The sequence below is a fragment of the Ctenocephalides felis genome, unplaced genomic scaffold (assembly GCF_003426905.1).
Source record: "Ctenocephalides felis isolate EL2017-DRISC unplaced genomic scaffold, ASM342690v1 CF-g0.4_SCAFFOLD_01492, whole genome shotgun sequence".
NCBI classification, from domain to species: domain Eukaryota; kingdom Metazoa; phylum Arthropoda; class Insecta; order Siphonaptera; family Pulicidae; genus Ctenocephalides; species Ctenocephalides felis.
This window is the reverse complement of record NW_020537646.1, coordinates 53,174,713-53,187,153: the sequence shown is the minus strand read 5'-3', so window position 1 is coordinate 53,187,153 and position 12,441 is coordinate 53,174,713. Positions and strand designations below refer to the sequence as shown.

The 12,441-nt window shown below is 33.3% G+C and overlaps 1 protein-coding gene across 2 annotated transcripts in view; it reads left to right on the top strand.

Moving 5' to 3' along the window:
- Positions 1-12,441, top strand: part of LOC113370685 (protein kinase C and casein kinase substrate in neurons protein 1) — a 167,655-nt gene that overhangs the window by 45,939 nt on the left and 109,275 nt on the right. For both annotated transcript variants that reach the window (XM_026611379.1, XM_026611378.1), the window contains exons 3-4: positions 117-412; positions 8,074-8,222. In XM_026611379.1, coding sequence (XP_026467164.1) covers positions 202-412; positions 8,074-8,222 — 360 coding nt within the window. In that variant the 5' untranslated portion in view covers positions 117-201. The remainder of the gene's footprint in view (positions 1-116; positions 413-8,073; positions 8,223-12,441) is intronic.

Sequence of the window (12,441 nt, the reverse complement as noted above, 5' to 3'; positions counted from 1 at the left end):
AAATCATAATAATAATATTTACAAATACCTACTTTCGCCTAGTAAAGTTCATAAAAGCAAGTAAATTTTTGTGGCATAACATTAACCAGTATTATAATAATGTTTTTTATTGATAGACCAATATCGCAATCAATCTGCTACAAAGATTGCAGCAGCATTTGTGATATCAGCAAAGGAGGTTGCTGTTGCACGCTACTAAAGATGTCGCACCACAGCGACGACCAGTTGTTGGCGGGAAGCGACTCGTTCTGGGAGCCGGGAAACTACAAGCGTACAACGAAGCGCATAGAGGACGGATACCGCCTATGCGCTGATTTACAGGCGCTTGTATCGGAAAGAGCAGAAATTGAAAAAGGCTACGGAAAAAGTCTTCGCGCCTGGGCAAAGAAATGGAATGATCTTATAGAAAAAGGTGACGATATTTAAGGTTTCATAAATTTTAAATTTTTTAATCAATAATTTTGGAGAAATTGAAGCAAACTACCTGGCTCAATGCCAGACAAAAAATCAACAGTGTACACGCACAAATTTGTACAGGGCAATTATTTCCCTCTCTTTTATTAATAACCATCAAAACATAAATAAATTCTATAATTTATTTTGATATATATTATTTACATATAATCATAGTTAGTGCTTACCCCAGTGGGTAATTACTATTATATGCAATTTATTGGATCAAGTTAATTGGTCATAATTTTTTAAGTCTTCTAAATTCTAGTGCAAGAAGCAGCGAAGCAATGAGTTGATTTGGATGGCTTTCTTATTTGTGATGGTTATTGGTCAATCTTGTTTTTCAAAAGGATTCAATGCATAGCACATTAAGATTATTGTGGAGAGTTTTATTGCTCAAGTACCATGGTGCACCTGTCGTTATTCCAAGTATTTTAGATTGTGTTCTCTGTACCAATGCTACATTTGACTTACTAGAGCAACTCTAAACCTCTATCTCATATGACCAAATAAAAATTATTATTGTTTTGTAAACCATATAGTTTCCTCACTCTGAATTTGATAGATTCAATTTGTGTTGTGATGTGATATTTACAGGTAAGTCGTTGAACAAGATGTATTCCAAGATAGTTTACTACATCGGATAAGAATTGGTATGTCTTTTAAGCGAACTCCAAAGCAAGTTTGTTTATTCAATGTAAAAGTGATATGCAGTGATTTGCTTTTATTAAAGCTGATATGCAATTTATTTATCTATTCATGAATTAAATTAAGGTGTTGTTGTAACTTATTAGATGCTATTTTTGGGCCTTTGTTACAGGATATAGTAGAAATGTCGTCAGCAAACGTAACAGTAGTAGTAATTACAGTCGTAGGTAAATAAATTGTACAAAAATGGGTTCAGTACACTACCTTGTGGCGGGTGTATTTTAGGATTGTGGCGATTCACATGAGTCATAATTTTTTTATTATATTGATAAGATGTCAGGAGGAGAAGCATGGAGATTTTGTGACACACTTTGTCAAAGCCTTGTTTGACATCTAGGAAAAAGGCAGAGCAATATTGCTTTGATTCAAAAGCTTTATTGCTTTTGATTTTATTTCTGTGACGTCGTTGAGTGGTCGAGTGCAGCTTTCGAAAGCTAAGCTGATTGGCACTTATGGCAATATATTGGATGCAAGCAGAATATCTTAAAGCAGTAGTTTTTCGAAAAATATTGATAGTATAGAAAGTAGACTGATAGGCCGATATGAGGTCATCATGCTAAGATCTTTTGTATTTATGTAGACATTTTGTATTTATTTGGCCAGTATTTTGTTCTTATAATAGCATTAAAGATGTTAGTGATAAAAATTAGTCCTCTTTTTGGCAGTTTCTTAAGCATCGCACCCTGGAGACTTTCTCTTTTTAATTTTCTTGATCTCATTTGATATACTTTTAAGCGTGAAATACTTATTTCTGCATTTTGTGTAATCAATGTTCAAATTAAAAACGGCATCATCAGTGTTATGATCAGGATCTTTTGGTTGAAATACAGAGATCAAGTGAAGACCAAAGAGGTCACTCAATCAATCTGATTGACTGTCTAATCTCAATGAAGGATTATTAATACAAGTCTTGAGTTTATTCTTAATCGGATTCCAAATAGAGTCATATGTATAAATATAAATAGAATCATATTGATTAAGATCAGACAAATAATTTTTAAAGTTGTTGTCGTTTGATTCTCTTAATTTAGATTTTAGTTTATTAATTAAATTGTTAAGAATATTCTTGCCAGTTGATAAATGAGTGTATTGCCACCTACCTCAAACATATTTTTGAATTCAGTTAGAAAATTATTAAGAAGGTTATGGTTTACTTGATCGGAATTTGAACAATTAGCTTGTTGATAACTTGTGCGTACGACATATTCTGAAAGTTAACTAATCTGTTCATCTGATATTTAGTAGCAGCAGGTGTTGTAATAACTGGATTTAAATTCTTATCTGGCGTCAAGATGTTGTCAGTTGTATTGTAATTTCTATAGTTTGGGCTCAATTCACAGTGAATTCTTATTCTTATCTGGCGTCAAGATGTTGCCAGTTGATAAATGAGTGTATTGCCACCTATCTCAAACTTATTTTTGAATTCAGTCAGAAAATTATTAAGAAGGTTATGGTTTACTTGATCGGAATTTGAACAATTAGCTTGTTGATAACTTGGGCGTACGACATATTCTGAAAGTTAACCAATCTGTTCATCTGATATTTAGTAGCAGCGGGTGTTGTAATAACTGGATTTAAATTCTTATCTGGCCTCAAGATGTTGTCAGTTGTATTGTTATTTCTATAGTTTGCGCTCAATTTACAGTATTTAGAATTTGCACTATGAGATCCTAGACATTGAAAGCCGGAAGCTTCTTGTATAATTTACTCTCAAGTCCAGAGCCGCATTTTATACAGGCGTATTTTTTGTTGCAAAAAATTATGATTTGCCCATACATTTGCCACCTTGTACACGATTTTTTATTTAAGTTAAGTAGAGGTTTGAAATGTATAATTTAGCCAATAATTTTATGATTACTAATAGGGATAAACTCTAATCGTATTATTAGAATTACATGCCAAGGACAAATATTATTACAAAACAACTGGACTGCAGTAAGTCAAAATAAACACAAAAGACCTGCAGACGTATAATACCGTACTAAAATTATCGAAAGAAAAGTGGACTGAACTTCATTCAAATCAAACATAGTCACAGCGATCGTTTAAAGTAGTAATAAGAATTTTACATCATAGCACATGATGAAACAAGAAATAAGTGAAAAAGGTCACAATGTTTTAAGAATTTACAACTTAAACATAGATACCTACTAAATAGCAAAGATATTTACTCCATTGCATTCCTTTACAAAAACTCAAAAGTAGCGTCACATGAACCTCTGTAACGTGTAAATTAAACGCAAAGTTGGCGCTTTCTACAAATCACATGGACTATTACATAGCAACACCATCAATGTGTCATCCTTATTGAGTGATGTATTACTACATGGTGCGCTATTTATATGTGGTCAATGGAAATGCTGAATAACTTGAACAATTTTCAATGAATTTTGTTTTTTTTTTAATATCAAATTTAAATTGATAAAATTTGTTCCTTAAAATAACGTCGATCAAATGACCCCCTTCATTGTGCAAACAAGACTTTACTCTTTTTTCGGCATTTTCTATGACATTTGCCAGCATCTTGACTGGCCACCAAGATCGTCTGATTTGACTGCACAGCCAAGTGTATGCCAACAAACCGAAGACTTTGGACGAGCTGAAGAACAACATTCTAGTTGAAATTCTTGCGATGTCGCGCGAGTCGCTGGCAAATGTCATGGAAAATGCTGAAAAAAGAGCGAAGTTTTGATTACACAATGAAGGTGATCGACGTTATTCAGAATAGAATCGAGTTTTTATAATTCAACTGCTTATCCTAGGCCCATAATATTTTAGTACAGTAGGAGTCCTTTAGTTCGGCTTGCTTGGGACCGATCCTAGTGACGGACTGTCAAAAATTGCGGACTGTCGAGCGATAATTATAAAAACAATTAGATTAATGAAGATCAGTACAAACAACCGGACTAAAGGACTTCTACTGTATGTTATGTCAAACTACGATATCTAGCGACATAAAAAGTTTCATAAAATATGTCAAATTTTTTTTTACATTTAATTACGAAGAAACAGCTAGGCCGATATTTAGCAGAAACTTATCAACGCGATTCCCAACCTTTCGAAAAATAAAAATATCTTTCGAAATTGACTTGAATTTTTGAAATCGGTTAAAAATTGTGGGCTAAAACGTGGACGAATAGTCCTCATCGAGATACATCGAATGGCTTTTAAATTTTTGAAATCAGTATAGCCATTGTGAGAAAACATCGAAGCAAGGTGAAAAATTGGCTCACATATACACACATACTATTCTCAAATATGGTCTCATTCGATTCAGAAACCGAACTTTTCCTTCGGGCAGTTACAAAAAAAAAACTGAAAGACATTGGTTGAGGATCGCGTTGGTTAGTTTTTGGCAAAGATAGGTCGAGTCATTTTTTCATAATTTAACGTTAAGTAACCTTTTGCCGAAGTTAATTAAATTTAACGCAGCGATAGATTTCATAACGATCATCCTAAAATGTAATAGTAGGGATCGAATAAGAAAAAACCGTTTTGTTATATAAAAATTAATTTAATTTCAGAATAATGAGCTGCGCTTTCAGGGAATACGAGCGCGAGTTTGTGCAATATAATTAATATAATTACTTGGGCCAGTACTGGCGTTCTGTAGTGACCGCTGCCCGACAATGGGCAGCCCACTGCCAGCCAGCAGTGATATACTTTGAGCATTAACACAAAACCTACCAACGTCGGTCAAATTGACCATTTCAAAGTTTGTGTACAACTTGGACATTTTTAAACGAGAAGATACCATTATCAAACTATATTACAATTCTTAGAATATACTAATAATATTTTATTCACTCTTTTATTTTAGTTATTTTTTGTATTTTCCGAAAAAAAAATTGTTATGTCACCATTTGAAAGATATTGGTTGGGAAACGTGCTAATGAGTTTTTGGTAGAGTTCGGCTGGACCGTTTTTTTGTAATAAAGTGTTAAAAAAGAATTTCGACTATTTTTATTATTATTTTTTTGACAGTAGGTACCATAGTCTTCTAGATCATACTAAAATATTACGGCCCTACGACCACTTGTTTAGCTTTAAAAATTTGCTACCGCGGTCGGTCAATTTGACCGGTGGTCAATAAAGTTATTTGGGGAATTGTTTTCGTCGAAATGTAGGTGCAGATTTATATAAAATATACTAAATGAACAAGACAAATTTAGAATAAAGTTCTGAGTGGTGTGTGAAGTCGGTAGGTTATAGTTAATTTTTTAACTCGGTGATTCATATTCAAAATCTAAAGAAAATCAAATTTTTATCGACACTCTTCATTAGTTCGGCTTTGCATGGACGAAAAACTTGTCAAATAAAATTTTGTTAAAGTTACGAAATAACAAATATATTTACTTCAAATATATATTTCAAACTGAAATAATTTGTAAACAATGTGAGAAAGCCGAATAAAGTATATTATTTATGCATATGACATACTTCGTAAATTTTGGATTTCATTAGTTTTTTTCTTATAATTTCTCTTAGAAATTATATAAAAATAAATTTAGATGAAACTTTATGAATATTCTTTTATTAACTTCCCGTAGAGTAAGTTATTGTAATCGTCCAAAAACCGAAATTGAAAATTTTTACATTTCTTCACGTTTTGAATGTTTCTGAACATTATGGCATACCTCAGAAAAAATGGATGTGTACGTGTGTGTGTATGTATGTATGGATGGATGGATACAAATTTTCGTCCACGTTTTCGGCCGCACGGATCAACCGATTTAAATGGTTCAAAAAACATTCGATTCCTATTGATGGGGAGATGTGCTGATTAGTTTTTAGAACTAAGAAACATTCAATTAGTAATGATTGGGAGAAGTGTTTTTTAGTTTTTGGCAAAGGCAGGCCAAGCCATTTCGAAGATACGGAGCTAAATGCGCCAAAAATGGCAATTTTTGAGAGAAATAAGCGTCCGATTTAAATGATTCAAAGAACTTTCTGCTTCTTTTAACATAATAATTGATTTTGGAAAAAAAATTTGTTTCCAAAAAAAATTTTTTTTGAATGTCGAAAATTTTTATTTTTTTTAATTTTTTTATTTAATCGAGAACCTCATCGAAATACATCGAGTGGCTTTTAAATTTTTGAAATCGGTCCAGCCGTTTTCGAGAAAACGTCGATTTACGGCAAAAAATCTGTTCATATACACGCACACACACACACATACACATACATACTTTTTCCAAATTTGGTCTCATTCGTTTCAGAATGGCTTGAAACGTCGAGAAAACATAAAATTAGCGAATCGGATTTTATGATTGAAACATAAACTTCTCCTTCGGGAAGTTAACTAGTTGGTATTGGTATTTTGCCTTGAGGCAAGTTACATGAACTTCCCGATATGTGTAAATAATCGACTTAATCAATAAAATATAAATTAATTTTTGAGTGATTAAAAGTATTCCAAATAGATTTATTACACATAATTGAAAACGAACGAGCACGTTAATCGGGGTATTTTCTAAAAGCAAATTTTCAAAAATCAATCATTTTTTAATTGAACCAGTTTCCGTAGGACTTTAATGATTCATTACGTTTATTAAGACCAAGTACTCTATCGTTATACCAACGCCAAAAAAACTACTCATTTTCTCAAACTTTGATGAATTTTTAAAATTAAACTACTTGTCGTAAGGCCGTAATAATTCAGTAAGTTTTATAAGACCATGGTATATATCGCCAAAAAGCGTTCCATAAAAATCGGCTTAAATTTTTTTTTCAACAGTTATTTACGGGTCAACGGCTCGGTAGATTTTCACCAAAAACTAATCAGTATCATTCCCAACTAATATCTTTCGAACAATTTTTGATTTTTTAAAATCGATTCGGTGGTATTAGCTTAAATGTGGACGAAAAGTTTCACATTTTTTCACATTTCAAAGAAACGGCTCGGCCGATCGTCGCACAAAACTGACAGGCGATAGATCTCATTGAGACACATGAAATGGTTTTTAAATTTCTGAAATCGGTTTTTTCGTTTTTGAGCAATCGTCCATGAAAGGTCTAAAAGGGACAAATGCCAAAAAAACGATACTAATTTTTGCAAACTTTGACGAATTTTTAAAGCTAAACGAGTGGTCGTAGGGCCGTAATATTTTAGTATGATCTAGAAGACTATGGTATCTACCGTCAAAAAAATAATAATAAAAATAGTCGAAATTTTTTTTAACACTTTATTACAAGAAAACGGCCCGGCCGATCTCTACCAAAAACTCATCAGCACGATTCCCAACCAATATCTTTCAAATAGTTTTTAAATTTTCAAAATCGATTCAGAACTGTGGGCTAAAACGTGGACGAATTTTTTTTCACTTTTCTGTTATTTACAAAGAAACGGCTTGGCTGATGGTCGTGCAAAATTGATAAACGCTAGTCCTCATCGCGATACATCAAATGGCTTTTAAATTTTTGAAATCGGTCAAGCCGGTTTTTGAAAACGTCGATTTACGACAAAAAATCTGTTCACACGCACGCACACACACATACTTTTTCCAAATTTGGTCTCATTATGAAACGTCGAGAAAACATAAAATTAGCGAATCCAATTTTCTGATGAATACAAACTTCTCCTTCGGGAAGTTAAATAGATATCTTTTAAATTAAAGGTGAATGTGTCCGTGAATGTGAATTAGTATTGAAAATAAACAGATTTTTATATGACACTAAATGGCCATACATATGAGAAAAAGCTAGAACCTTAGTTTTTACCTGAAACATATGTGATTATTATAAAATTTAAAATGCTGTGACGTCATTTTTGCGGGCATGCCCGCAGTTACGACGAGCTGACATTGACAGTCTGACAAGACATGCGTTAATTAGATTTTTACGAACTGTTTCTTCACAATTACCATGTTAGCGCAAAATTTCACCTAATTACTTCCTATTTCATTGATGCAGGTCCAGAATATGGCACCACTGAGGCAGCATGGAAAGGTGTTTTAGTGGAATCAGAACGGTTATGTGATGTACATATGAAAGTAAGAGATAATCTGTGTAACGACGTTGTCCAATCCCTCAAAACGTGGCAAAAGGATAATTATCACAAGGTAACTTTCAAACAAATTATTATTGAATCTAATTATTAAAGAAAAACGAAATTATGTCATTCAGAGGTAAGTTTCATTAAATTAGTATGCGCTGCAGGCATCTGATATTTTAGTTAGACGTTTAGTTTAATTTGAAAATGGGAATTACTATTCTTGATCCACAAGTACTTGTGATTCACAATAAATTTCCAATAGCACCTTGATTGATCACATTTTTAACTTTTTGATGGAGAAGTGTGTTTTGGCGAGGAAGTACGATTTGCTAATTTTATGTCATCTCGACATTTCAAGTCTTTCTGAAACGAATAACACCAAATTTAGTAAACGTACGTGTTCGTGCGTGTGTGTGGGAGAGATAGAGATGATTTTTGACCTTTTGTCGACGTTTTCTAAAAAACGGCTGAATTGATTACAAAAATTTAAATGCCATTTAATATGACCCGATTAGGACTATTGTTGGTCAGTTTTGCGCTTTGCTTTGCAATTAGCAAAAAAGTTTTTTTTTTATTAACTTCCCGTAGGGTAAGTTATTGTAATGGGCCGAAAATCGAAATTGAAAATTTTCACATTTCTCGACGTTTTGGAGGTTTCTGAACATTTTGGCATACCTCAGAAAAAATGGATGTGTGTGTGTATGTGTGTAAGGATACAATTTTTCGATCACGTTTTCGGGCGCACGGATCAACCGATTTAAATGGTTAAAAAAACATTCGATTCTTATTGATAGGGAGATGTGCTGATTAGTTTTTGGCAAAGGCAGGCCCAGGCATTTCGAAGATACGGAGCTAAATGTGCAAAAAATGGCAGTTTTTGAGTGAACTAAGCGCCCGACTAACTGCTTGTCTTAAAAAAATAATTGATTTTGGAAAAAAAACTTTGTTTCAACTTTTTTTTTTCATTTTTTTTTTCAAAAAACAAATTTCTTGTATATCGAGAATAATTCAGATTTTATTTTTAATACTGACTATAGTCAGTTCTCGTCGAACCCTCTACCCGAATGGACGTGTCACGCGAGCTCTCGAGCAAATAATTTATTGTGTAGTCATCCATAAACCACGGTTATACATGTGTAGTGATCCATAATCATTCTTATTATTTTTTATAATTTTATTTTAAACGTATTGGTGATATCAGTCGTGTTAAAATAAGTGCGTTATATGTTAAAATGAGTCAATGCAATCAAGAGAGTTTGCTCAACCCAACGGCCGACCACCAGACGTAAGTTTGGTTAGCTGTTCAACTGTTGGCGAATCAATTGCGCAAGCAATGAACACTGTGAATCACAAGGAATATGACAATATTAATAGTGAAATGGACCTAAGTGACTACTCAAGTGAAAGAATTAACATAAAAACAATTAGGAGGCACAACTAGTGTGAAATTTCAAAATATCTAATTTTCAATTTTTCCATATTTCAATAGGTTATACCTTTAAAAATAACATACCAAAATTTTAAATCGATATCTTAAATAGTTTTTGAGTTACAGCCATTTAAAGAGTATATATATAGTATATAGTATAACGATCATTTAATCTTTAAACGCGTTTTTCTCGAAACAGCATTTTCCGAATTTGCTGCAGCGATTACTCAAAAACGAATGATCCGATCACTATCAAATTTTTTTTACATGTTCTATATATAGTTCTCTGTAAAATGATCTATCGATTTTTTGATCGGATCAAAAATCGAATTTTGGCAGTCGAAAAACGACCAAAATTTTGGGTAAAATTAGACTTTTTTTTAAAAACGCCGTAATTTTGTCAATTTTTGATTTTTTTCTTTATCGTAGTTCATTTTACAGACAATATTATCTAGTTTAAGGAGATTTTTTTTTTTAAATTTCATCCACGTAGTAGGCCGGAATCACTGCAGCAGTGAAGGGCCTTTTTTTGTAGCGCCGATGGAGATCGACGATAACTTAAAAAATATTTAATTTTTTTCTTCAAAAAATTTACTATGTATTCTTAAAACATGTATAAATATATTCCAGTACATGTATAAGTTTTGAAATGATTGATAAAGTAGTTTTTTTAATATAAATTCCCAAAAATCACCTTTTTTTTAGGCGGTTACACTAGTTGTGCCCCTTAAAAATGTCAGTGACCCAGTGCATATAAATACCGCCAGTAAGGATTGCACGGCGTATCAACACATTAACAATAACGTCAATCAGAACACCGAAGTACACACAACTCCTGAACCAATCAATAGAAATTTGAATGTTGTTGATCAAGGCCAGGGGTGGACAACCGTTACAAATAAAAGAAGACAGGAAAATTACTGCAACGAAGCAACAACGAAAAAGGTTACCTTGAAAGACTACTGGTTAAACTCAGTGCCCATAAAGAATTATTATGACACTCTGCAATACGCGCCTTCTAGTGTTGAACCAGTAGAAAAGACAATTAATCCACCACCAAATTTTGTCTACGGTGTTGACGATATCAAGCCTCTCATCGAATTATTAGAATTACACGCCAAGGACAAATATCATTACAAAACAACTGGACTGCAGTAAGTCAACAGTCAAAGTAAACACAAAGGATCCACAGACGTATAACACCGTACTAAAACATTTGAAAGAAAAAGGAACTGAACTACATTCATATCAAACAAAGTCACAGCGATCTTTCAAAGTTGTAATAAAAAATTTACATCATAGCACTGATGTAGACATGCTAAAACAAGAAATAAGTGAAAAGGGTCACAATGTTTTAAGAATTCAAAACTTAAAACATAGATACACAGGATACCCAATAAATATCTTTGTGGTGGAATTGGAACAACAGAAAAATAACAAAGATATTTACTCCATTGACTTTCTTTACAGAACTAAGGTTTCTATAGAAGCAAAGAGACCTTCTCGAGAAGTGCCACAATGTACAAGATGCCAGAGTTTAGGGCACACAAAAAATTACTGTACACGCACAGCGCGTTGTGTAAAATGCGCAGGAAAACACTTTACTAAAGACTGTTCGTGGAGAGATCCCGTCAACCAAAACGTAAAATGCGCACTTTGTGGAGGAAACCATCCCTCAAGCTATAAAGGATGTGCTATTTATCAACAAGAAAAACATCGTAAATTTCCACCATTAAGAAGAAGGTGACTCCCCTCAAAAATCCTATTAATACGAGCCACCCCTTCGTACGTGCAAACGTCTCCTTCTCAGAAATAACAAGAAACTCACAAAAATAGATAATAATTTTACATGCCAACAAGACTATTAAGAACAACCTACAAACCATCAACAAGCCCATCAACAAAGTGACATACATGAATTAAAAAATATGATGAAAACGTTAAAGAACCAAATGGGCACTCTGCTCAATCTAATCACAAGTCTTTTAGTGAATAAAAAATAACGGCTTTCGATTATTAATTGTGCACATGGAACGCCAACGGTCTAGCTCAACATCACCAAGAGCTCAAACAATTTCTTCTAAGCAATGACATTGATATAATGCTAATTTCAGAAACTTATTTTACGAGCAGAAATTATTTTAATCCTATATCAATTACAGCACCAGGCATCCTGACGATGGAGCACACGGAGGATCAGCCATTTTAATAAAATCAAAAATCAAGCATTATCTAATGGAACCTATCTGTAATGATTTCCTGCAAGCAACCATCATTTCTGTAGAATTTCCTCAAAGTAATATTATAATTGCATCAGTCTACTGCCCGCCTAAACACAAGGTACTAAAACGAGACTTTGAAATGTTTTTCGACGGTCTTGGAAATATATACATAATAGCAGGGGACTATAATGCCAAGCATACTCACTGGGGTTCAAGACTATGCAATCCCAGAGGACGAGAACTCTACAACTTAATTAACTCCAACAACTCAACACCAATATCGACAGAGGAACCTATCTACTGGCCAAGCGACATGCATAAAAAACCAGATTTACTAGATTTCTTCATTTGCAAAGGTATTTCAGAAAGATACTTGAAAGCCTACTCAAGCTTGGACTTGTGTTCAGATCACTCTCCGGTAATTGTATCTTTTAGCAATACTGAACCAATCTGTAACCTCAACCTTCACCTTACAAATAAGTATATCAATTGGAGCAAATTTGGAGATATTCTGGACAATAATTTGGAATGCAACTTACCACTAAAATCTGAAAGAGATATTGACTTTGCAGTGAACTTTTTTAATGACTCACTCTATATCGCCACACAAAACTCCACTCCATCAATCGAAAACA